The following is a 27,940-nucleotide window of genomic DNA, read 5'->3' as shown; positions in this document are numbered from 1 at the left end:
GTACGACCATGAAGGCCCTGAGTGTTCTGCAGTGTTCAGATGCAAATATCAGACAATAGAGCCTGTGTTTGTTCTTCTCCAGGAAGTTTGAGGAGGACAGAGAAGGGGAGAAGAAAAAGAAGAAAAGGGGAGGTTGTCAGAGGAGGGGATTACTCATTGTGAGAACCACGAGCAGTCGCCTCCGTTGTTGTGGTGCCTGAATTGCTTTCCAGTACCAGGGTATTTGGTTAAGCAGATTGTGTTTCTTCACATCCAGCAATCATCTCTCTTGGCGGCAGCTCGTGGCAAGTGGCTTGGAGGACGGCAGAATGATACGAACAGGTGGGTGTGGTGATGGACTGTGTCTTCAATTCAGTTTTATTTATTTTCTAGCTGAGATATGGAGGAATACAAACACCAACGGGGCGTTTTTATAGTGTAAAAGCAGAGATAATTTCTCTTTCTCTTTGTGTTACCCGAATATCTCAATCAGCACATTAAATCTTATGGTTCTTTATAGATAGCTGCGGTTATTTTTATCAGCCGACATCTTCTATCTGAAACTACAATCATGTGTTAACTGGCTTGATGGTAGTTCTGATATTTCTTTGTTAACTCTGGCCTCTTTAGGCTCTGTGCTGGCTCACATAAAATGGCCGTTTAACTAATATTTGATGCTTCTTCCGCACAAAATAGGCCTACACCGACCTCCTGGCAATTTGTTCATAAATAGAGCAGGTGGTTAGGATGGAGGATTTTTTTAAAAATAAGAAAACCTTACCACAAAAACAAAGAATTAAGACACCAAAGTACTGCTACCAGAAGATAATTAGCTGTGTAAGTTAATACATACCTGCTGTTTGTTTTGCTACAGCTCCATATTTAGCTGCGACACCGTCCCTTAATAACGGGCAAATCATGTAAATCATAGATCAAATCAAATTGTTTGTGAATAATTTTGTTGAGACCCTGACTAATTTATTTCTAAGCTGCGTTTGATACTGTATCAGCAGTATAAAAGAGCCTTTAATACTTACTAATCAGGACAAGACTTACATGGTTCCCCTGGTACAACAATGCAACCTTTTACTGTTAAGTTTTACTGTAACTTCAGAGCTGCTTCAGTGGCACAATGTTGGGCTCAGAAAGTTTGGAGATTTGATTTGGCCTTGTTCCTCAGCTGAGAGTCTACTTCAATATGGCCAAGATTAAAATAAATCCATTAGAAAATAAGAACTTACTGAATCAACATTGAATTATGATTAAATTTGGTAATCAAAGTGGCTAAATGTGACACAACAACCGACTTTTGAGATTAAATTATCGATTTTTCTGTCAGTTATCTGACGATCTAACTTTGGTTCAGTATCATTTACAGTTTTTACATCAAATTTAAATAACTTCTACATGTTGTTTCAGTCTGATCCTGACGTCATAATGGTATATAATCAGAAGAAGAATCAATGAAAGGATGGCACCATGTTTAGAAGATTTAATCCAGAACCCTGAAATTAACAATATTTAGTGCAACACATAGTCCAGCTTGGTTCTACTTTTCTTAAACATTCTAATTCTCATTGTTATTGATCTTACTTATTGCTAATCTGTAATGGGGCACCAAATGTGTTCACCTGCACGCTGTCCATTCATTCCCATGGGAATCACTGTAATTTGCCATAATCTCTGATTGGTATTTGGAACTTTTCCTTTTTTTCCCCCTCTGGAATTTTTCTGAAGTAAGTTAAAAATGTTCAGTTGGAACTGGCAGAGAAGTGCTTGCTACGAAGTCGGATAAACAAAGGAGCACACCATGTAAAACAAATCACATTGAAGTGAAAACCGTTGTATTTAAGCCAACATTGGTGTTGAAATAATACGAGGCGAATACAAAGTGGTTAATTTGTCTTTTTACAACATTTTGTACACAACCGACACCAGGCAGAATAATCTACCTGCTTCTCTTCTTACGTTAGTTGTGTCAGTCTGTAATATTGGACATGAAACCAGCCATTAACAAAATTACTTCTTTATATTGAACACTCCAGGACATGGTCCACATATCAGACAGAATTACAGAAGTATTAGATTAAAAGGTGCAGTTGCTACACACCTAACACTTCCTGCAGTGTATCAAATTCAATTACCTTCTGAATTTGAATAAATAGATGTTATTATTGTTTTATTGTGAAGAATGTGCATGTATATCCTTTGCAACAGCAGACCAGAAAGAAAGGCAGTGGCTCACAAAGAATGAATCACACGGCAACATTGTATTATTATATTAGGTCACTCCGACACATGCTTACCACAAAATATTAAAAACAGCATGCTTACTTTTGAATTTGATTAGATAACTATTTCAAGTTACACAAGAGAATTTGGTACATTCTTTGCTCTTTGCCTCCCCTTAAGAGTTGTGGGAAGCACCATCACGGTCATAAAAACAGATCTCCATATGAGCCCTGCACATTCATAGCCGTACCGTGAATTTGTTGACATGTTGACGAGGCCACAAAGGCGCCATCAAAGCCTACAAAATGTCAAGCGACCATAAAGCAAAACAGTGTGGTGCAGGGCTGGAAACCAAAGTCATGGCTTGTGGTATATGTTGGATCCCCGGATGCTCTGGGGTAGTTGCAGACCCAGAAATGTGCATCTACAGTAAAAACTTTACAGTAAAAGGACTAAATAAATTAAAAACAGACCTGACAGAAGCCTAAACACAGTTCATCACAGCACGAACAAAAAGTTAAAAATATATCATTCAAAGGAAAAGAGATGGAAGAACGAGAAACCAGCTGCCTTCCCTGGAGCTAAGATTACCCAAAATGGATCAGGGCCAAAACCAAACCCTGGGGGCTAAAGAGCAGAGTAGGGACCATCCAGGTAGACGTTCTTGCTTGCAGACCAGTCCTGTAACAAGTTACAGTCAAACCTCAGTTTTCGTTTGCCCTACTTTTCGTAAGATTCAGTTTTGGACGACTTTTTTCGTCTAAATTTTGTCCCTGTTTACGTACATCCACTCGGTTTTTGTACATTTGAAAATGGTCGTACCAAACTCGTCCGCCACTCAAGTCATGGAATCGCATGATGCACCAAACATCCCATGCGTTCCTGACATCATCCAGCGCGTTCATCTGAAACATTTCGTAATAATGACGTTAAATGTTCATTAATCCATTTAATTACTCATTTATATTGATTTCTCATTGGTTTCGGTATGTAAAACTATAGTTGTTAACTATAACATGTATTTTTTGTTCATATTTCTGGGTGTCTGGAACAGATTCATTGGATTTGCATTATTTCTTATGGAAAACATTGCTTCAGTTTTCCTACATTTGGTTTTCGTTAGACTTTTTCGATAGGATTAATCTCTAAAACCGAGGTTAGACTATACAATGTTTGGAGCGATACGAAATGTAAATTAAACTAAATAAGGCTCCAAATGTTTGAGCAGTTTAAAACTTCTATAAAGCAAAAATGGGAAGGCAGCTGACTTTAAAAAAGAAAAATCAAAGGAATAGGTCTCCTCAGCTCCTAAATACTGCCTTTTTCACTGTTTCAATATGTTCATAGAATAATGCCTTCAGTTTAAATCCACCTTTATTCTTTAGTTCTAATGTCACTTAATTTTTTATTTTGGAAGAGAAAGAAGACAAATAATAGGATGTGGTGTCATACATGATTAATGTCAGAGGAAATTCGTGACATTTTGCAGAGCAGAAATAATTTCCTCTTGTGTTCATAATAAAATCTTACAAATTACTTACAAACAAGTACACGATGGCTTGACATTCCCCTGTTGTCCCAGTGCAGCCTTGAGTCTCATTTGAGGCCCCTGAATTAGGAGATGTAAGCTGCATGTCAGACTTATTGTTTTACGGAGCTGAACAGTAAACAGCAAATCCCCTGAAAGACTCCCAAATGACCAATTAAAGACATTTAGTCTAAGAGGCGTGATCTTAAAGAAGTGAGGCTTAGTAGATGCATCACAAACAACTAGAATCAAATAAACAGCTCTGAATCTATATTTAGATTCAGCTTTTTTTGAGCTATACCCATTTCAAATATATCAACATTTCTTTTTCAACTATCGGACAAAGCAATAAGAGTGTTGATAGAAAACAACACAGACGATGCACTTTTGAGTTATTTAATAGTTATGGAGTGATATTGATGTTTCACCCACAATGTCAACAGGAAGCTGCTTTTTCTTTATTGCTGCGTTTCAACATTTGCGCGGGCACATTAGACCCGTTTTAATAGCATCCTGGAGCCATTCCTACAAAAGAGCGACGTTTTATTAGCCAGAAGACATCACCACATGGAAAAATGATGGGACGGTTTCAGCGCATCTAGTGCTTAACATGGTGAGACCGCAGCTCATTGTCATTCTGTCATGTGGCAGAGCGGCGCTCTGTACATATAGGCTACAGGAGGCCTGTTGGAAATGGGAGGAAGGCCTATTAGAGGTAATGAATGGCTGTCAACCACAGGGCACTCTGCATGTACTGCATGTCATGTACAATGAGCATATCTCTTGGAAGGAGAAAACGCACCAGAGTGTAGTGGTCCTTTGCTTTTTTGAGCATTTTCTGAGAATTTTTTACACGTAAGTGACATGTAAGGCTTTTATTAAACTGATATTATCAGATGAACAAAGTCTTTTTGTAAAGACAGGTGTCAAACATGGATGGGTTTTACGCGATTCACCATTTCCAGCTTTTCTTTTCTTTTTTCCGAGCATATCCATTGTTTTCCCACAATTACATCACTTATTAGGTCGACACCTAAACATCTGTTGACCTGCGCACTATTTCAGGCACCGACATGCCTAAAGAGTGTATAGAGGCAAACTTTCGGGATGTTGGCAGCCGCTCAAAGTAACGTCATTGAGGTCTGTTGTCTAGGTTTTGGCTCAAGGCGATCAGTCTGGGCACATGCTTGCCAGCCCCATGAAAGACAACAACAGCTCACGATTCACTGGCCACTAATTGGAGTGTCACTCCACAATCCTTGGGGATGTGAATGCTCTGTGTAAAGACACATATAAGCACAAACAGAAACACGCACTCGTGTTCTGTATCGAAATCTGAATTAAGAGGTAACTCTTGCATTAGCAATTGATTTTACCAGCTCATTACAAATGGGCCTTGACAGCTAATTTACTTCCACAAGATTAAACATGAACATTATGAGCCGTTAAAGCATTAATACTGCAGCTGCTCTAACTGCTGAGACAACTTCCTGCTGTATTCTGCGTGTTTTTAAATTTCCACCGGGACCGGCCGTGGAATAAAATGCATACAGTTGCGTTCCTCTGATGCACTCTGGTTTAAAGAATCCACCGGTGGGAGTGTAAGTGTTGTGTGCTAATGTTAGTGTAACCTCAATGAGACTGGTTTAGAGTTATGGCTCCTGTGACTGTTCAACTTGAATAACAGCAGAGTGCTGAGGCATTGTTTGCTGATTAACTGTAGGGCCGCATAAAGTTGTGCTCAGGCCAGGATCAATTTTTGTTTCTTTTCCAAGAAAACGACTTTGCGAGTCAAGAGTAAAAAATGACCCACGTTTCAAGCCAAACCACCAGGAAATATACATCCATCAGCTTACTTAAAAGGAGAAACTCCTCAGATAATGTTTACAGTGATCACCCAACACAGTATTATAGCTCTAATCCAAGCAGACTAACGACGATTTATTGATATGAAATCTTGCAAGTTATGTATGTAAGATTATAAAAGTTGGTATAATATCATATATGACCTTACCCTAACCCAGTGTTTCACAATTTCCGGTTCTCGGGACCCACCGCCCTGCATGTTTTCGATGTTTCACTCCTCCGGCACACCTGATTCAAATGATCAACTCGTCATCAAGCTCTGCAGTGGCCTGATAAGGAGCCATTCATTTGAATCAGGTGTGCTGGAGGAGGGAAACATCGACAACATGCAGGGCAGTGGGTCCCGAGGACCGGAATTGAGAAACACTGCCCTAACTCTAAGGTCTAAAACATTATGATATCTTTACACAAGTGCTGGAAAAAGATAAAGTTAACTCATGAGACTGACTCATTTATCGAGGAAAATGATCTGACATTATATATCAGTGTGACAGAAGTATGCTAACCTCCGAGATTCGCGGCTAATTTGAAGGTGAATTTAGAGTTGGTGTGAATGGGTGCCCTATTATTCAAAGAACTGGGATCCATGTTGATGGAAGTGTATTGGAACACTGTAGAGTCTAAGGCTGTGTTCGAAACCGCACACTTCTCCTACTACTCCCACTACTCATACTAACTTTTTGAGTTAGTAAGCGAGTTTGAGTAAGCGAGAAGTTCCCGGATGCATACTAGATTCACCGAAATGTTGAGTATGCATCATGAGGTTACTACTCATACTCAAACTACCCAAGATGCAACGTAACGTGACGTCGCCGATCGTCATTTCCTGTCAAAATGTCAGTTTCAAGCTAGCTACAACGAGAGTAGGTTCACTTCCTGTTTTCAAAACAAAAGCACCAATTGTATCGAATGGCTTTCCCTATGATAAAAGGCAACGGGTATTTTATTTTGTGAAAATAACCGGAAGTGCGTTGCTCACTGCGGCTAGCTTTAGTAGCGCCGAATTCGTCTGAACAAAATTGTAAATAGCCGGTACTTTGTCAGATTTTCAACATGTTGGGGATCTAAACGACTACTTTCTCGCCTAAAAATGTTTCAAATGTTGTCCAAGTTTACAAAGTTTAGAGCTTAAGCGAAATCAGCTTCAGGTCGGCTGATTTCGGCTCGGGCAGGAGCGAAATGCATTGTGGGTAAACGCTCTGCATACTGTCTAATCGATGAGTATGCCGTATGCAGAATGGAAGTATGCAGTTTGCAAGTATGTAGTATGTAGTATGTAGTATGCGGTTTCGAACACAGCCTGGATTTTGCCTACCCACAGTCAGATGAAACTGAATATAAATGGATGAAATTCAACAACAAGGTTACCCTCCTCACGAATGGTTCTCCAACAAAGGTCACTCCAAGAGCAGCTGTGCAATGGTTCGTAACGTCTCAACAGTGCCTACAGTTACTTCTAAGCAGGTCTCTTGCCAATGTTGAAGGGCTCTTTAACATGGGATATCAAAGGTTTTCTGGTTTAAATGAGAAACATTATGTTTGAAGCCAAGAAAACGCCGCAATACAGAAATCAAGAAACCATATCTTCGCAGAAGCAAGGCAACAACACCACTTTTACTCAACTCTTTTCAATGACCAGGTCAAAATCTTAACCTTAACCACCCCCCAAAACAACATAAAACAACGTTCAAGGAAAGCACAACTTCAAATTGTCATTAGAATAACTGCATGTGAAGTAAAATGTAAATAAAGTACAAAATCACGATCCTTTTCTAATCCTAACCAAGTAATGTCAATGCAGAAACCCAACCAAGAAGTGAAAAAAGCGCTTGCCGTATGTCAGTCCTTAACATATCTCCCACATTTGTTGTCCAATCTGATGCACAGGACTAATTAACAGTAACTGAAAATGCTCATTTGCATTAATCTCTGCACAACGAGGCCACAACAGACACTGAAAGCACTAACTGAATGATCCTATTATGTTTTTGTATTTTGTAATTAAATTGGACTGGATTAGTTGATAATGCTTTAGTTTATATTCATGATTTAATACATTTAAAACATTTAGAAGGTTCACTATCTTTTGGACACCATTGTTTATGCCAGCACCAAACAGTTCTGCTGCCTGTCCTGACTTTCATTGTCCTTCTCCTCTTGACCCGGATCTCGCCGCACATTATAATTGGTGCATCGACTTGACTCACAGTTTGTCAGAGGCATGTGTGTCTCTGTTTTCCATGTCTGGGGAGACATTGATCTAATTAGAAGTCTTCATTAGTCAGCTGCAGAGTGCAGTGTCATGCTTAAGGAATGATGTTCTGGCTCTGCATCCCCCCCACGAAACACAATACGGAGCCTTGTCTGAATCCAAAACAGAGGACTGTTCTCAGCTGCCAGTGGAGAAAAGGAGGGCTCAGACAAAGAGTTTTTCTTTTTTGCATCTTATATGCATCTCAGCTCCGGCTTTTGTTCCCCAGTTTGTTGTATATCTTTGTTGTTGTGCGCTGGATTTAATGCAACTCCAAGAATCCATAGAGATCGAATCCCATTTCACAGCCTGTGTGTCGTTCATCACCTGCCCCTTCCATAAGCAATTGGTTTTAAACTAACCTTATAATAATCGGTCAGTGGTTATATTTCAGTACAAGTAGAGGATTTAGTCAAGTCTTCAAAATTACCTTTTCTACAGTTCACCAAATTTAATAGTGTTCAATTTTACTGCTAGTTGTATTATATCTGTTTTTCTAGAGCATTTCTTGAGACATTAGTATGTAAATAGTATGCAAGGCATCTCATTAGATTTAAATGAACTATGAATATTACCCCACTTTGTGCCTATACAGCAATTTTGTGCAATGAAACACTTTCTACAATAACGCAGATTTCAATTTCATTTTGCAGTCGCTGCTGGAAATGATTCACCTCAGACATTAATTGAAATGTTAACTTTTATTTCAGAGCTGTAAACATGCAAAGAAATCACATAACAAGATGGGATGCAGCGCTGCCAGGGTCATGAATTACTGTGCCGGTGAATGAAGTGGAGCAGTGACACCTCTATCAACTGTCCACTGACCATGGCAAGGGCAGAGGAAATGCACGCATGGCCTGTAAAAATGAGCACCCCCAGTGTTTTGGCTGTTGTGACAGTCTTTTCTATGATTCCTGGTGGGGTGCTGAGCGATACGAAAGCCACTCAGGGTCTGGAAGCCCAACAATTGGCCCAGGGGTCCACCATTCTGCACCGTCGCCTGAAGAGAGGCTGGATCTGGAAACAGCTGTTTGTCCCAGAGGAAGATCCCACTCCTCGTGTTATTGGCCAGGTAAAGCTTCAAATTGAATGTCCGCCATGCCCTTGTTTCGGTGCTTTACTTTGAAAATGCATATCTGGCTGCCTGGGGGAAAAAAACCTTTTTAAAAACCTGCTCTTCTGCCCCCTCCTCCTGTTTCTGCAGCTGAAATCTGACTCTGACCGAGGCGAGTTTTCCATCAAGTACATATTATCAGGAGAAGGTGCTGGAGATGCTTTTGAGATAGACGAGTATTCTGGTGAGATCCGAGCACTGAAGAAGCTCGACCGCGAGGAAAAGGCCTTCTACGTCCTTCAAGCCCAAGCTATAAACAGGAGGACTGACGAACCAGAGGAGCCCCAGTCAGAGTTCATCATCAAAGTGCTGGATATCAATGACAATGCCCCCCAGTTCCAGAATGAGCCCTATGTGTCCAGCATCCCTGAAATGAGTCCAATCGGTATGTTTGAAAGCAACAAATCAAAGGAGTCCTTCTAACAGCTGAAAATACAGGCATGCAATTCCATTCAAATTCACAAACTCCCCCCAAACTCGAGTCATGTTCGTCTGTCAGCTGGAAGCTGTTTGTAGTGCTGTTCTAATCTGCAAATAAATGTCTTTAGGGGCAGATAAACATGACGGCACGCTAGGGTTATTGCAGCTAAAGCGATAAAAAAAAGGAAGATCTGTAAGATTGGATCAGCCTCATCACAACATACAGTAAACCGATGAGCCAATCAGGGTTTACTCTTTGGAACTGGATAGAACAATTATTAAACACTTGGGATTTTATCTCGGAGTAATCCTACAGTTTATAAGTGGGAATTAGCCTTTTTCAAAGGCAAACGATAGGCACTGATTTGGACGTTCTACACTGGTTTTTACAAACTCTCTTCTCACTAAAGTACAGGGCATGATTTCAGGTTTCTCGGATCATTCATCAATCTATTTTTCCCCCACCCATTTAATCCTGTTCAGAGTCATGCAGGGGCTGGAGGCCATCCCAGCTACGATTAGACGAGAGGCGGGAAACACGCCGGACAGCAGCACTTAATTAAACAACCCTTCACTTTAAAAAAAGCTCAGGTGACATATCTGTTTGGTGCCTGGTGGGATGACGTTGATGCAGCCTTGCAAAATAAAAAAAAGTACATCTTTTTAAATCCAAACTGAAGACAGAGAATGAAAAGTCATGATTGCCTGTCATCTGTCTCCATTCAGGAAGTTAAAAGTATTGGATTCTGCATTATAGCTCAGATGCCTTTATGGATAAACCTCTTAAATATTGCCATTATAACCACTGCCCTTTCATACCACAAACATTACCATTTCAATTTCTACGTAATCTGCTCCTGCAGCATAATATCTCACTCATAATAAATCATGATGTATTTGACTTTGAGAGTGAGAGGAGAAGGTTGGAGTGAGGGCGTCAGAAAATAAGAGAGACGCTGCTGTAAATCCATGAGAGACAGAGGAGGCGTGAGGGGGAGATTGTGTGGATGGAGAGGTGAGGGCGAGGATGTGGTCAGCGGAGAAAAGGGTAGCAAGTGTGAAAGATAGAGAAGCAAAAACCGAATCAAGGAGAGAAAACGAGGGGCAGGTGGATAGTGAGATGTTGCTATAGGGCTGGAGAGGTTGTCACGGACACCTGCACTGAGTTGTGAAAGGCCATCGCAGCTCCCCTTTTGTCAACATCCCTCCTCTAACCCTCCCTCAGCTTCACTCTCTCTGCTTTTCCATTTCCACCGCTCCCCCCTGAGTCAGACAGACAGACCCTGCGGGACTGTGGCATAATCACTTTATTTCCCCGCCGACTGGAACTGCTGCCTGAGCGTACTCTCACTGTGCAATCCGCTCCACCCCCACAGGGACCACGGTGGCCCAGGTGACAGCCACAGATGCGGATGATCCCATGTTTGGAAACAACGCGAAGCTCATCTACTCCATCCTGCAGGGGGAGCCCTACTTCTCTGTGCAGCCAAAGACGGGTATATACACGTTCGATTATGCAATTTCTTCCTTAAATTCTATAGATAGATAGATAGATTTTATTAAAGACTCGTAGTCCAGATCACATAGAAAAACAATCAATTATAAAAGTACATAAAAATAACATTCATGAGAAAAATGACATTGAAGTAGATGGCTGGAATGAAGAGCTGAACTAAAGATTTATCCATCTTTTCATACTATCTTGATTTAGTATACACATTTAGACCTTTACATATACGTATATGTGTGTGTGTATATATAGATATACGCATTTATTTATTCACATATTTTTCATTTATTTATCTCTTTACCACCACGATTCTTACACAAGCAATGATATTTTGTTTTGTGGTTAAAAACGTCTTTTTAAAAAAATATATTATTATTATTATTATATATATAATTTTTTTTCTTCTTCCAGTTATTTATTTATTCATTTTATTTTAATAATTATTATTGCTATTATTATCGTTGCTTTTTTTTCTTGTATGTACCTTCTTGTTCTATGTTGTTCACCGTTTGTAAATGAACAAAATGTGCAATAAACGTATGTTTAAAAAAATAAAAATAACATTCATAAAAAAAACTAATAATAATAATAATGAAAACACTCCTAATCTTTTAGAAGGCAATCGTACCAATGTTTCCAATATACAGAAGTATATCTTACTCCACTATATTTAATGTTAGTCAACAGTAGGATAATTCTATTATTAGACTCATTTAGCAAATAAATTTATACATAAGCTTCCTTAAAACAGCCATCAAAGAGCTGACATTCGCAGACACAAACAGTTCACTGGCACTGCTCCATCTGGGCTTCTTTAATAAAAGTCTTAATGCATCATTTTGAGCCACCTTCAATCTCTGAAGGCTGGCTTTTTTTTATAATTGCACCATAAGTGTGCCGTATACAGTGAGGTACAATATGATCTAAACAAGTTCAGTTTAACTTCATCAGAGCAATATCCAAATTTCCCAACTAGAACATTAGCTTGAGCACATAACATTCGAACCTGACGGTGTGGGTTTGACATAAAGAATAGAAAATTATTCCCACTTCATGTTTCTGAAGCGCAAAAAAAAAGACACGTCTTTAGACCTTGAACCTTCAGTCTTTATCAGGTCAAACTTTTGAAAATGAAATCCACTTCATGGCATCTTTATTTCCAAACCTTGTTTTTTTTTTTAAACAAAAGTTAGCAGAAGTTAACTCACGACTGAACGCTCACACTGTTTCCTTGTGTGGAGGTCAGTCACAGCTCCTCCCACACACATTGTTGACCCTGAACTGTGAAGGCGGTCACCACTGACATTGGAGAAAAAAAAATAATTTAAATGCAAATGGATGCAGCGTGTGAAAGATCACATTTTGACTTTTTAGGGAGCCCGTTGTTGGTTTTCATGGTGTAAGCAACAGCCGACTCCCCACTGCTACACGTTACGATAAGGCTGAAGATTTCACTTCACTTTGGTATTCATGGGAAAAGGAATAAAAATCATCATTTGGCCGTTTTACTTGGTGAAAGGCTAAATTTAGTGTTTCTATCTATCCGTTTGGATTACTTCAAAGTCTTGAACATCTCCACAAACTGTGGATATCCAGCTTGGACAACTGTTCAGATCAATTTAGCCTGAAAAACAAACTACGGCTGCTTTGTGCCACATTTCTTAAACTCTCTGCCTCAAAAGTTTGTCATATATTTCTCATATAAGTCACCATTAACAAAGCTGGCAACGTTAGAGGAGAAACAAACACGGTAGAATATAATTACATAATATAATACCTTTTATTGGTCAAATTTAAGTGAGCAGACACAAACGAGGCATAAAATCTTTAATTAATGTTCAGACCAGGCCACATTTATATAAACGTCATGATTATTTTTTCCCTTTCTGCATCTTAAATATTTTTTTTTTTATTAATATTCTCTTTAAAAAAAAAAAAAAACAATCGGCAAATTAATTTGCTTGTCGTGCATTTTATTTGGATAAAAAAATGGGACTAAAATCTTTTATGTCTAAAAACATTTGTGCACGACATGCAGCCGTATCAAGTAACATGTCAGAAGCTTCCACTGTGCAGCAGTTAGAGGACTGCATACTTGGTTTCTGAATCTCTTCTTAACGGTGAGTATTATTTTACTAAGATTACACGAACAGGTGGTTGAAATGACGACTTCAGTGTTTGCTGGGCTGATCTGTTGGCCACAGCCAGAAGGAACAAGCAAGTCATCTGAAACATTTATTTCAAGCTGATTAAACTCGATGTTTCCTGCAGTGCAGTTTTACCAAATCAAGTCGGTGGACTCTCAAAGATCCCTTACATTCATGTGGTTAAACTCCACACGTAAGTCAGCACCCACTGGTACACAGGATGTTGTCCTAACTCTCCCCTTGTCCACCTTCCCACCTGCAGGGCTTATAGTTACATCTTGGCCCAACATGGACCGTGAAGCCAGAGAGGAGTACCTGGTGGTGGTGCAGGTGAAGGATATGCTCGGCCTCAGCGGCGGTTACTCCTCCTCCACCACGGTTACCGTCAGCCTGACTGACGTCAACGACAACGGACCCACATTCCATCAACGTGAGTCACTTCCATGCAGCAGCGGACCTGGCTAGATTTACCATCCCGATTATATATAATCTTAAATGCAAAAAGATACAAAAAGATACCACATGTAGCTTACAAAATGCCATGTCAATGTATATTAGAAGTTATTTAAGTTATTTAATTTAGCATATAGTTCATAACAATAAAAATAATCCACAGTCAGGACTTCTTGTGGTGTTGCAAACACAAACTAGGTTGCCTATGGGTGAAATTAGTTGCATGACATGATGCCTCTAATTCTAGTTCAGCAAAACTAAAAATCATACAGTCGTGGCTAATGGCAACATATTAGCAAGAGGCTAACAAATAGCCTATAGCCTACGTCACTCATAGAAATCTGCTTCCCTTTATCTTTTGCCCGTTTCTCCTCTTCTTCTCTTTCTAAACTGGGCACCTGATGGCTTCTTTGGTCTTTCACCATGATGATGATCCATGATGACTCCACATTATTACCTTTGCTTTTCCCATTATCACCGTCCGTTCACCCGTCAATCAACCGGAGTCACGTGACGTAAACAAATTCACGTTGATGACTGCACAGATTCTTTTTTTTTTTTACATTTTTCACATAACCCAATTAATTACATGAAGGTATATGGTTCTATGTTAATTCTAGGAATGAAATACAGTTCATTTGGATTGGAAGCAGTTTGTGTTGGGCTCATGTGTGGCATAGAGTGCGCCCTGGGCGGTCGCCCACATTGCCCATAGCAAAAACCGCACTCTCTGGGAATCAATGAAAGAGCACAAAGCGTCTCAGACTTGGAGGACGCGTTTAATATTATACCTACAAGGTATTTATTTGATCACGCTTCTCCGGTTCAGTGGGGTTGGGTTTGAGCTGCCAGGACCGCATTCGACTGTGCGAGTCGTGTTATTCAGCCGGCAGCCAAAAATGAAAAAGGAGACAAGTCGAGCACCGAGAGCGAGAGCAAAAGAGACGGGAGAGGAGACGGGGATGCTCTGCTCATCTGCGTCTGCTGGCGTACATGTGCTACACGCTGGATGAATTTAATCATTCTCACATGAAAGGACATTTGTCATGACCTTTGGAAACAAACCCAGCCTTCTCAGCGATAAACCCCGCTAAACGAAAGCAGTGGGAAGAAATCAATTCTGCGGGAGTAAGACAGCGAGGATGAAGCTTTTAACTATTAATGTCACATTCACATTCATTGCAGGTGCCAGTGTATCCCGTGGATTCCATGTTCGGTCAAAAGGCCCTATAAATATTGGATGACCACACTTCACTTTGAACTGTGGCCTCTGCTTTGTCACATAATCGCAAATTATTATCAGCAGGCGTTTTTTTTTTTTTTTTTTTTTTTCCTTCCCAGAAGCAGCTGGTTGCCTGTTGAGTTCCTCCCGGTTACGGCAGCCATCCAAAAGGAGTTGCTCAAAGACACAATCAGATTTTCTCATCTTCTTATTAGAGTTAGGCTGGGATTATGTGGGGTAGCCACAACTTATCTGCGACTCACACAAATTGACCCTCCGCCACAATGTTTTCCCTTCTTATCACTTTACACACCAGCAGACTATCTATACAAGCCATTAAAAACTTACTCTCAGGTTCTGTAAACACCGTTTTGGTGGAGAAACTTTTTTTATTTGTCGCTTTTCTTCAAACTTTATCATCACTCAGATTTTTGCATTCCTTTCGATATCGTGTTCCAACTTCTCAGGCTAAAGGCGTCAAAACACTCTCGTTTCCGCAGATCTGTACACCTTTGCCGTCTCTGAAAACGCAGCCTTGGGCACCACGGTGGGCAGAATTATGGCAGAAGACGGAGACATTGGCATCAATGCCAGAATGACGTACAGTCTGGAGGATGACCCAGAAGGAAACTCCACTTTTATCATCGAAACAGATCCAGCCACGCAGGAAGGAGTGATTCTGCTGGCCAAGGTGAATACATCTCATGCACCAATATCTAATTTTGAACGTGGAAGTTTGAAGGGTACCAGTGTGTATCCAGCATCCCCTACCCCAGCGGTTCCCAAACTGTGTGCCGTGAGGCAAGTCCAGGTGTGCCGTGGGATTTTGTGACAACCATACGTTATTATTGCAATATACAACTACACAAAAATAATAACTATATCAGTACTTTGTATGCACTCATTTCATAATACAGAGGCAAACTCTATACCTAAAAACAATTATTTAAAAAAAAAATCCTCGTATAAAATAACCCATATTTCGCTGTTAACGCATGTATCTCACTAATTTGTAAGTAGGCAAAATATTTACAATGGCACGTTTCAATGCTGATTGCTGAAATGTTGCATTGATAATTTGTAGTTTAGGACCGTGGACAATGCAGCTTCCTTGCATTGACAGTTCTCTGTGCCGAGTTTCCTTTGCCTCATTTTTAATGTTGTGACCTGTCTGGGTTAAATGAATTTTGCTGCTTTGATGAAGCCTAATTTGATAAAGTTTCAAATTCATTTTTGAAATATTTCGTTAATAAGTAATATAGTTGTCTTTGTCACATTTTATTTGGCATTAATAATAATGCACATTTACAGCTATTTTACATTATATGAGTGATAACATGTGTTATAAGGGCTATTTTTGCACAATAGGTGTGCCTTGAGATTTTTACTTGTCCTTTGGTGTGCCGTGGGCACAAAAAGTTTGGGAACCACTGCCCTACCCGATAGCCAGGGTATGGATGCTCTTTAGCCTTGGCTGGCAAGCCGCTTACGAGAAAACTCGGACAAGAAAACCAACGCCGAAGACGGATGTTGGGCCCCTGGCGCGTAACAGCAGTACAGCGCAACTACGTCATGGAGACGATTCGAGACAACAACAAACCATACAGCTGAACACATGCTGGAGTTTTTATTAATGAGAAAAGCTGTTAGCTTTTTCTAAGAAACCTTAAAGACCACAAAGCTATGAAACAAGCAGAAAATCTGCACCCATGTTGCACAGACACTCCGGTTAGGGGCCCAAAACGTGGGACAGGTCATGCAAATAATTACTTTTCAAAAGTTATATCCCGATGAGCCGATGACGCAGTCAGTTCTGTGTCAAGGCAAGTGTGGAAAGCTTCCCGATCAGAATTTATTCAAATGACAAGATGATACCATAATATCACTTAAGTTATGCCAGGAGAGCCCCAGATCCTCTGAGGAAATTGGAAAGTTGTCAAAGTCATCGGCACAAAAGCTACGTAGCTAGTTCCCGGGTAATAGTAGAATTTGTGTAAGCCAACCAAGCCAATTTCAGTTATCCAATGGTCCATCCCTGAGTTTTTGTTCCCCGTCCATAAGACGCCATGTCCCACCTGTTGTTGCTCATAAATGAAACGATTACTCTTCAATCCTTGTGCTCTTTGGGAAAAGGGAGCAGTTCACTTCCACACTGTTGGAAGAATTTGGCTCCGCTCCAATTGGGTGTCAGCTTTGTAAAAATCAGTCTAAAGGTAAACTTTGTGTGGTGCTGCATGAGAAAGATTGGAAGCTATGCAGGCAAAAAGGAGAGTCGAGTCCTGCTTTCTATACAGAGGAGAGTGAATGGCTTCTTTGTCGATCTACCGACACAAGATCTACCGCACACATCATGATCCTTGGGTGAAACTGCCATAATGCTATGAACAGGGCTGGCAAAAAGCAGCATATATTTGAAAATTAGTGCAGTTTCTCACATTCACACTGAACTGAAAGGACTGGGGGAGGTGAGCCGCCCAGCTATAACACTTCTTTCTTTGTAAGATATCCCGATAAACAGCTGATGTCAGCACTAATCTTGCAACGTTCGGGATTAGAAGGCTGCAAATCAAACAGTATTTAAACGCTGGATGGCACGTTGAGCCCAAGCTCAACCAATTAAATGCAATTCTTTTAGATATTCGGTAGCAATTTCAACGTTTAGCAACAAGAGACGCTGCCAGGATGTGGGAATGCAACGTCAAATATTTCTGGAAAGTCTTCAAAGACACAACTGAATACAGTTCCTCTGTAAAACTGGGAAACTAACGGTTTGCATGCTGTTTTCTTATTACTAGGATCATGATGTTAATCAAACCACCACATGGCTCACAGCTGGAAGTCCTCTGGCTTTATGTGGAACAATCAGCTGCTACAAGTGACACAGAGTTTGTTACTTCTTTAATGACGATTTCTTTCCTGCACAGCCTCTGGACTATGAGTCCAAGAGGCGCTACGTCGCTGCTGCAGAGGCGTTCAACGACCACGTTGACACTCGCTTTCTGGCTCTGGATGAGTTCAGGGACAGGACGACACTCAAGATTGTTGTGGAGGATGTGGACGAGCCGCCCGTCTTCCTGTCACCGGTCTACGAGTGGAAAGTTCCCGAGAATCTGGCCGTGGGAACAGTGGTTGGCGGCGTCGGCGCCAGAGATACTGACAGAGTCAACAATCCCATCAGGTAAAGTGAGCCGTCTAAACAGGGAAGAATGGCATCTGACACCCAGCATCCAACAACCGGCATAATAATGACGAGGTAGACACCCAAGCAGGCGTGGGCACAGAATCCTGAAACAGCTTCCTCCACAGGGTGAAAAATCATTCCATTTCAAATAGTGTTACTGGCTTGGTGCATCAATTTTTACCCTTGATCTCTGGATACCCTGTACATGGTCATATTTATCTCATATTACTTTAGTGGGAAATGAGCCCTCCTGAATAAATCATGACATTCTTTTTTTTTTTTTTTTATACCTCACAGGCTTTTCTATCTATTGCCGTGGTATTATCACAAAGAGACGTCGCTGGGACGTGGGAATGTAATAAAGCACCATACGAGGTGGCATATGGAATAGAGATTTGCAGTCATTTGCAAGTGAGGCACGTTGCAGAGGAGACTGGTGCCTGTAGTCCATCTCAGCAGAGCTTAAGAGTGGCAGGTGCTGCATATCATCCTCAGCGTAGCGTCTATTACTGTCCCTCTGGTGACAGTGTCTCATTGATTAATAAATTCAGTCTGACATTTTAGGGGTTTCCACAGTTCTAGTAAATATAATTAAGTTTGCTGTGGTCAAATTGGCTTATTTCCCATGTTGTTATCAGCAAAGTAGCTCATGGAAATGATTCATTACTCTGTTACCCTAATTCACTGTGGTGCTATAATCACTTAAGTGTTAAAGCTATGATGAAGTCAAAGACCTCTGCAACAATCCGGCCTGGGTGGTTTGAGGTTTTTCAAAGATCATTTCTTACATTGAAGGATTGTGGGGCCTCATTTGTGGCTCACAATCAAGACAAAGGCACGAATGCAACGCCGTGTGGACTGTCTTATTAAGTCCCTTTAACCTTGGTTTTAGGTGGCATTTCCTCACGAGAGACAGAATATGTTTGCGGTCTTATCAGAAAATACTATTCAATTAAACCGACTGTAAATGCAACCAAAACCCTGCCATCTGTGTGCGGTTCCACTTCCCTACTGGGTCCCTTTGTCACAGTGGCTTGTGTATGTACTGGCTTTGTTGGATATCTGTCAACAGCTTTAAAAAAAAAAAGGAGCAGTTTGCCCAATTAATCTCCCCGTGGTGTCACAGTGTTTTGTTTGCCCAGAAAACAACCTTGCCTGCTAAATGTGCCTCTCCGTGAATCTTCTTCTAGATACTCAATTGACAAAAGGAGCGATGCCACAAAAGCTTTCAAAATAGACCCAAACAATGGAACCATAGCCATCGCGAAAGCTTTGGACCGAGAGACTACCGATTGGCACAATGTGACTGTCGAAGCCCGAGAAACAAGTAAGGGGAATTTCTTGATGTGGCACATTTATCCTCACTCATGTTGGATCCCTGCATGTTGCAGCAATGTGCTGATATACGATTTGTTCAGGTGACTCACTGCTAAGACACTGAATCAAATACTGCAGGTTAACTTTGAAGTTTCTAACTTTATTCTCTATTTTCTTGTGTTTCCCTCATATACGGTGTGCCTATAACAAAGGACGGTTTGCAAATTAATGACTAAATCAACTGTATGTCATGTAATCATCAAGTTATGAGCTTTTACAGAGAAAGCTCACGCTCTTATTACAGATCCTATTCGAGCTTCCATTTCCAATCATAAATAATATATATATTTATCTTCTTTTTTTTTTACTTGGTAAGTTTGCTATAGCCCATCTCTTGCTTCAACACTTCCACTTCAGAGATTTATGTGATACTTGCAGGCAAAACACAATTTTCAGGAAGAAAAAAGGTAGCCTTTAGGCTTTTTGTATGGCTTTAAGGAGAAAGCTAAAGCTAGATGGCTTGTTTCAGGTGGTGGAAAAAGGGCTGCCTGACAGGCCAGTGAAAAGTAAATTAGTATCATGCAAAACTTCTTGAGATGAGCCCCAGAATAAAATGACAGGGCTGGAAATTGGCATAATTGTTCTCCTTTAAAATGGTCGTGAAAGTGTTCTTACATAATGGGAAAAGTGGAGCTCACCGAGGATTGTACTGGAAATGGGTAAAAAAAAAAAAGAAAGTCCCGCTTTGGTGTTCCACGTGTATTTCGCTTTATAAATCAACGTTTCAGCCCTCGGGGCTTCTTTCTTTGAAGTAATAATCTTAAAAAAGGTCTTTTTATATGAAATCTTCCGCACTGTACACCTGTACGCCAATATCCGGTCCAGCAATGCCAAAAAGTATTGTACAGACTCATCCTGTAGTCATCCTCCATGTTCATTTTGTTCAGAACTAAACTGTATTTGAGTGGTTAGCACTGTTGCCTCACAGCAAGAAGGTTCCAGGTTCAACACCCAGCTGGGGCCTTTCTGTGTGGAGTTTGCATGTTCTCCCTGTGTATGCGTGGGTTCTCTCCGGGTACTCCGGCTTCCTCCCACTGTCCAAAAAATCATGCATGTTAGGTTGACCACCTGCTGGTGGTGGTCGGAGGGGCCGATGGCGCCGGTGCATGGCAGCCTCGCCTCTGTCAGTGTGCCCCAGGGCAGCTGTGGCTACAATCCAGTAGTCTGCCACCATCAGCATAGCACTTTGAGATTCCGTATGAAATGAAAAGTGCTTTACAAAATGTAATTGATTATTAACTATTATCTTTTTACAAATTCAATTTTCAGCTGCTTCCTCATTGCATTTATACTAAAATAGCGGAATCATTTCAGCTTTTTTAAGTATTCAACCATATTTTCGGGATGCACCGACACCAATATCGATACCATGTGCGTGTACTCGTACTCAGTATTCATTAATGCTACAGAACCGATACCAGTGTGACCGGAGCTTAATTTTCCTGCAATATGTTTGTGAAAGTTAAAATATTAAAACAACGACTAAAATGTACAAAGTGCAGTTGTATTTGGGTTGAATATGCCTAAAGAAAATAAAATGTGTTTAATTTTAAGAACTGTAACTAGAGATGCAGCGATACCACTTTTTTCCAAACCGATACGATACCGATACTTGGATCTGAGTACCGATACCGATACTTCTACCACAAAAATGCAATGAATTGGAAGACAGGTTTTGGTCTCACTAGCCTAACCACTCAGTCGGGTTACATGACACTGAAAGGATCGGATTATTGTCTAAATTACAATCAGACTGAGTTGCTCCTTATTTGAGCGAGGGTAATTATCCTTGGATATATGGCGGTGAATGAATCGGATCAGAGGCACAAAGCATGTCATACCCCGGTATGATAGGTGGCGCTGTACCCATTTCAACTGTTGCTAATAGAGCCACTTCCTGTTGACCTCTTCACCACCAACAACAACAAAAAACTCAGGCATTGGAGAAAGATGGCGAATGAAGAGCAAGATGAAGCTACGTCCCTCTACATTTGGTCTGTGATGAGCTGCTTGTTGCACAAACGAGATGCACAACGGAGCATTCTCCATCGCGTTGTTTGTTTCTTTCTGACGGCGACAACAACAGTAATATCGTCTCTTCCGACTTCCGGGTCACGATCCCGGGAAAAAATCTCGAGCATGCGCAGTACGCAAAGTCTAATTCACCGTCTACAAGCAGGTTTAGTGCGACTATCAACCGAGTTATCTCGGGGTCTTAATCCGATCGCGAGTAATCCGATCCAATTTCTTGTCAGATTAAGGTGTCTACACGAATTTAATAACTCAGTCTTATTGTAATGTAGACAATAATCCGATCCTTTCAGTGCCATGTAACCCCACTGACTGTTCCAGATTAGCTCGACATCTCCCCCAGCCGCCAATTTAAAAAAAATACAACAAAAATGACAAGCCACCCTCTGATCGCGGTCTTCATGCAATAAATTGGTATCGGTTAACTTTAACGAGTACGAGTATATCAGAATAGTATCGGCCCGATACCAGTATCGGTATATCCCTAACTGTAATGGCCTTGATTAGTACTCATATTGGTACTTGGTAAGTACTTGTACTCTGTTTAAATAAATGTAGTATGCTTAATATTTTCCATCTCTGGTTATAAAAAGTAGTCTTGAGTGAGGCACACGCTCTAAATCAATAGGATATTCAATGTAGGATATTCTGTGTTTAATTGATTCTTTTCTGTCGCACCGTCGTGATGCAGGAGTACAAAACATTCATCAGTCTTAAGAGTCATTTTGACACAGCTTTTACAAAGCATCTGTGAAACATGCACCCAGCGGACTCCAGCAAATGTCTATCTTCACCCCTGCAGCGCAGAACCATTTATCCTCCTCTGTGGTGGTGTTCATCAAAGTGCTGGACATAAACGACAACGTGCCAAGGCTTGCAAGAGATTACCACCCATATATCTGTGAGGGCACGCAGGCGGGAGAAGTATGTATATTATGATGTACTGATGTGCGTGATTTACTTTAAAGCCGTGTGGAAATAAGAATGTTGTCTGTAAATGTTCCTATTCTGTGTCATAGTTTATTACACCACAACATCTCTGTTTTTCTGTGTATTCTTTTAAACAAAAAAAAGAATCTACATGGTTTTATTTTTGTACATTATTATACCTAGGCTCATTCATAACACTGACAGCTGCTAAAGTAAAGTTTCTACTTATTTATATATTTATTTTTCTCGAGGATGGGAAACGCATAAGCTTGCTGAGTCACAAGGAAACCAACATTACCATTTGTTGTTGTCATATTTATCCCATTTTATCTGTGCTTCTGTCTCTCAGCTTATTCAGCTTGTCAGTGCTGTTGATCCAGATGACCCTGTGGAGGGACACCACTTCTACTTCTCTATGGTCCCTGAGAAGCACATCAATCCCAACTTTACTATCAGAGATAATCAAGGTTGCATTCATTTTCACAAAAATCCACAGACGGTCTCAGACACTAGTTCTGATCAAGCCACAATAACTTAACAAATAACATAAAATAACAAATTCATTCATTTGCTTTACGGTCAAAATTTATAAGAAAATTCTCAGTCATCCAGGTCATGTTTTATCTTATTGCTAAATGAGAGCAACTGGACTTTCTTGAGGTTCTTGAGGATGTTGCAACTCTTTTCCAATAGGCTTCATCAATACTTATCAGCAAGAGTTACAGCATGTACAGCTAACAACTAGCTAAACTAGCAAAAAGTATGAACAACATCTTCCTACTATTTCTTGGGAGGGCAGCATAACTTCATGAAGATGCTGTTGATTCCTCAAAGATTAAGAGACATTTTTAACCTTCATGAGGATATCAGTCTGCATCACTATATATTCAACACTTAATTTCATTCCATCACAAAGCAGATCTTTGTCCACTTCCACCTCCGTCTTTTCCACAGCAAAGCAAAGCTGAATGAACAACAACAGCACTAACAACCAAGAGCAGCCCACAGCTCAGATTGTTCCACATATTTGTGAGACTGCCCCCAAGTGGCAACAAATTCTATTACATCTAGATTCACGTTAGCGAGGCACCAACGGATAGGTAGCCTCCCTCCCAAGTTCCCAGCTGTCCATAAAGAAATACATTTACTTGCGTACTGAATACTAGGTGGTATAGTCGTATAATTACAAGATTGAAACAAGGCATTAGAGACGCTGCAGGCCTCTTTGCTAAACTTTGTTAACCAGATGCTGGCTGCAACTAAGCAGCAAATGAAAATGTTCCCCAAAATATCTCTAAACTATCACTGTAAAGGAACAGTACACTTTGAAATAGGACTCAGAATTGAGGGGAAAGAAAAGTAGTGAATTATATATATATATAAAAACTGTTCGAATGTGCATAATTGCTGTTATAGTTTCTTACCTTTCAACAGATACTGTTGAAATTATTAAAGGGCAGTGAACTCACTGAAGGATAACCCTCGGCACAAATTAAATCTGTATTCTTCTTCTTCTTGCAACAAGAAATGTCATCCTGAAAACTACGGATTTTTCCTGTTAGAGGCTTCAGGCTGTGGGGCAAAAATGGGTACATAAAATAAGATTTGCATTTGGTGGCTGCAGTAACAACAGTGAGCAGCAGCTAAACCACAGCTTGTACAAATACTGAAGAGGAAAAGTGGGGGTGGGGGATAGTTTTATGTTTACATACAAAAATACGTGTAAGCTTTCAGGTTTTTGGAGCTTTTTTGGGATGAGCAGGTTGTTTTTGGAGCCAACAGCCTCTCAGTGTTTGCTGCAGCAGTCAGAAGGCAGTCGACTGATTTTAAGTTTATAAAGAATGTGGAAAACTGCATTGTAAAAAGAGGATCGAGCATTTTAAATATATTAAATGTGTTCCAATTAATTGTATGCCGGTGCAGTATGTGGGTGGTTAGCCAGGCAAGCAGACCAGTCCAGTCAACAACGAGGAAATTAATGATGAATCAACAAGGAAAGGATTTAAGAAGAAACATTTTCATATTTCACAAGGCTTGCTTGACCTCAGAAAAGTTATTTTTTAGCGCTTTAATGTAGTCTAATTTACTTCCGTACGTTGATTTTCAAGGTTTGTGGTCATTCAGCGAACTTGGATCAGTGTGTCAGCTCGTCTGTTCTCCATTTTCAAGCACCCAGCCCACTGAAAGGGGAACCTCTCACTCTTGATTCGACTTTTAGACAACACGGCTGGCATCGTGGCCCGCAGGAGCACCTTCACCCGGAGGGATCGAACCCAGTACCTCCTGCCTGTGGTGGTGGCAGACAGCGGCTCTCCGGCGCTCTCCAGCACCAGCACATTGACCATCAGTGTCTGCAGCTGTCAGCCTGCTGGCCACTGTCCCACAGGAGGGGTGGAGGCCTTTGCTCTGTCTATGGGGGTCAGCATGCAGACCTTGTTATGGATTCTGGTCTGCCCGGTCACACTCATAGGTAAGCAAGCATCGTCCTTTTATGCATCTCAGTCCCACTTTAAAGTGACTTTGGTCTTCTGATGGTCTTAATCTGGCTTTAAAGTCATCTATGTATCTACTGTAGCTTAGTTACATAAATGAGGATATCTACATGTAGAACCCTAAAAGGCAAAAATATAGCCAACTTTATTATTAAGATATCCAGAAGAGGGTTTAAATCAGGGGTGTCCAACTCATTTTAACCGAGGGCCACATCAGATAATCGTTGCCCTCAAAGGGCCAGATGTAACTTATAAATGTAATTAAATGCAATGCAAATTAAATGTAACTACTCCTTAATGTTAAATAACTCTTAATTTATTACTTATTCAAGTTACAAATATTACATATATATTTGCATAGATGTAAAAAAAAAATATGTTTGCTTGTTGCTCTGTTATTATATCATAAATCCTTTTAATTTGTCAGGTTATGAAACCCACATCACTCCATCAATCAACAATCAAACTGTCCAAGTGGATAAAGAAAAATAACATCAAACACAAGTTATGACATTTACTTTGATCAAAACTTGAAATATCAAACAAAGCTAGCTTTTTGGAAACATTACAGTCCAGTGGCGGGATGCCGTCACTTTTTTTGGTCGTAGTTTTTGGTCACTGCACGTATTTGACTTATTTATTCTTAGACAATCAGACCGTTTAGGCTCTCAGGGGCCACATAAAATGACGTGGCGGGCCATATTTGGCCCGCGGGCCTTGAGTTTGACACATATGGTTTAAATCGATTTGTAGAAGGTCTGTTCATGTCATTATGAATCTTTAACTGTTGTGAACAAGTTGAATAGTCAGAGATACAGCAGGCTGGACAACCTCAGACAATAGATGCATTCTAGGAAAAATTAGTCCAAAAGTAACAGAAACTATCCAGAAGTTGTGCTACTTCAGATTTAAGGTGATGTCGATGGAAACCTTACTGCAGGATGACAAATGATCTCGTTTTGGCTACAGAAACCAGCATAATTGACAAGAAAGACTTGTGGGAAAATAAGATTAGTGCTTTTCAGGGGCCTTAATGTAAATGTAGTTAGCTTTTAAACCGGAGTGAGGACAGCCGGAGAGATGTATGTTCATGCACTGTAGTTTCCAAAGACGCTTACACTAATGATGCAAATGAAATCTTTTAGAGAAACACATTTAAATTTGAATTTAAATCATGTTGGAAAACTATTAGTGTTTAAATAGTCAATTTATTGTAACAGGCAGGTGCAGAGGTTTAATTTTGGGAATGTAAAAGAATACAGCTACAGTACTCCCTCTCTTATATAACTGTAGCCTGTGGTCATCCAGTCAACACTAATGGTCTCATTAGCTTAACCAGCGCTTCAGCTTGGAAACACTAAGATTATTTACAGTGTTGTATGTAGCCATAAACGAGCCAACATGTTTGGACTGGGTCCAATGTTTCCAGGTCTCCTGTGTTCACTTCTGCAGGAACATAGATAAGGAAAGGAAACGCCAAATAAGGCTCTAAAAGAAAAAAAAGAAAAAAAAAACAATAATCACAATATGGTCTCCGTTGCCGACAACGTAAGCAGTGGACCAAACGGCACGAGCTTGTTTTTGTGTTTTGAGCCGTAGAACAAATCAATGCAACGGTCATTTTGCTGAAAAGTTGTTGATAAAAAGTCGTTCTTTTTTCAGCGTATGTGAGCTAAGGCACTCCCACCTGGCAGCACTTTGGCAAGTATACGAGCATTTGCTAAACAGCTGGGTTTTTCATTAACAAATTTGCACTTTCATTTGAATCTCCCTTTTTAAAAACTCACCAGCGTGCTTTTAACACACAACGTTGCAACGCTGAAAGCTTGCAGAGCGGCGGCGGCAGGTAATGAGCGTATTGGTTGCAGTACATCAGTATCAATACCATCCTGGGACGCTGATGGGTTTGCATAGTGAAGAGCTTTATTATGACCTCAGCTGCTTTGTGTGCTCCCCGTGCCCATCACATGAAAGATTAATGACGAAACCTGCAATGCTAACACTGAGAACAACAGCCCGTGAAAGTGCAGCACAACAAAAAATGATCTTTTAGTGCTCTGTGCCACATGGAGCAGATGAAAAATACAAAAAAAAACTGAATTTATTGCCTCGTATCCCTCATTTTGATTGTTGTAACCATGAGAAGTTACAGAAAAACTAATCCGGCTGCTATTGTTTTCAGTACACTTGTACATTTGACATGGATGCTCCATCAGGTGCCGTGTGTTGGGGTTTTTCTCTTCACCGAGCTCATGCCCTGGTGTTTAACTGTAACGATCCCCCGCCGTGTCGTGTCTGCAGTGCTGTCAGTTCTGATGCTGATGGTGAGGAGACACAGGCGGAAGCAGCAGGAGGGGCTGGAGGTGGAGGTGAAGGAGCTGGAGCTGCCAGAGACCATATCACAGAAGGTTCTTTATTACGGGGAAGCGGGAGCCGGGGGGGTGGGCCTGGATTTCTGCAGGCCCGCCGTCCCGCTGCGCCCCCACCCCCGGAGAAGGCTGCGGAGGGAGGACGTCCGGGCCAGCATAAGGATGTCGCTGCGGGAGTCGCACCTCATTGGGCCGGAGGACGAGGTCTTCGGGCAGTTTATTCTGGACAGACTGGCAGAAGCTGATCAGGATCCTTATGTTGCACCGTTCGACTGCCTTCGAACTTACGCATACGAGGGGTCGGGGTCTCCCACAGGGTCTCTGAGCTCATTGGACTCCTGCACTTTGGAAATTGAACCCGACCAACCTGTTTGTAATCCCAGACCATATTTAGTAAGACTCACGCCTTGGCAGGGGGGAGAAGAGGAGGACACGATCTTCTGAAGACATCTTGCAGTCTAAGTGGGGTTTTTCTGATGGTTTCTGCTCAACGGAGCAGGACAAAGCACGTCCAGTATCCATTAACCAAGAACATTTGGGGACAGCCTGCCTTCTAAATGTTTATCTTTACCTTTAAACATACTGGGCCAGCTACTTTTCAACATGTTCAGGCTTTATTATACTTTATAGACTGTAACTTCCTTATGGTTCTACGTACAATGACCGATGAGCAAACCATCCCTCTAAAGATAAAATCAAGTGCATCTAAGCAGTGACTGCAGCCATGTTTTTTTATTTTATTCTGTGTAAAACTGTAATATAACTTAAATTATACAAGTTTTATGTTGAAAAATCATGTAATCCATCTTTTACATATTAACCCTTTAAAACTCTG

At 40.8% G+C, this 27,940-nt stretch overlaps 1 protein-coding gene across 1 annotated transcript; it reads left to right on the top strand.

The window, feature by feature from the left end:
- Positions 1 to 168: 168 nt before the first annotated feature.
- cdh19 (cadherin 19, type 2) lies at positions 169 to 27,940 on the top strand. Its single transcript, XM_075452337.1, has 12 exons — positions 169 to 321; positions 8,567 to 8,931; positions 9,064 to 9,358; positions 10,770 to 10,889; positions 13,313 to 13,480; positions 15,226 to 15,416; positions 17,650 to 17,903; positions 19,097 to 19,233; positions 22,117 to 22,238; positions 22,594 to 22,711; positions 24,463 to 24,714; positions 27,038 to 27,940. Exons 2-12 carry the CDS (start codon positions 8,644 to 8,646, stop codon positions 27,547 to 27,549), a joined length of 2,457 nt encoding a protein of 818 aa, XP_075308452.1. The 5' UTR covers positions 169 to 321; positions 8,567 to 8,643; the 3' UTR covers positions 27,550 to 27,940.

Source organism: Odontesthes bonariensis, chromosome 20, assembly GCF_027942865.1.
Source record: "Odontesthes bonariensis isolate fOdoBon6 chromosome 20, fOdoBon6.hap1, whole genome shotgun sequence".
Classification (NCBI taxonomy): domain Eukaryota; kingdom Metazoa; phylum Chordata; class Actinopteri; order Atheriniformes; family Atherinopsidae; genus Odontesthes; species Odontesthes bonariensis.
This window is presented reverse-complemented; position numbering and strand designations above follow the sequence as displayed.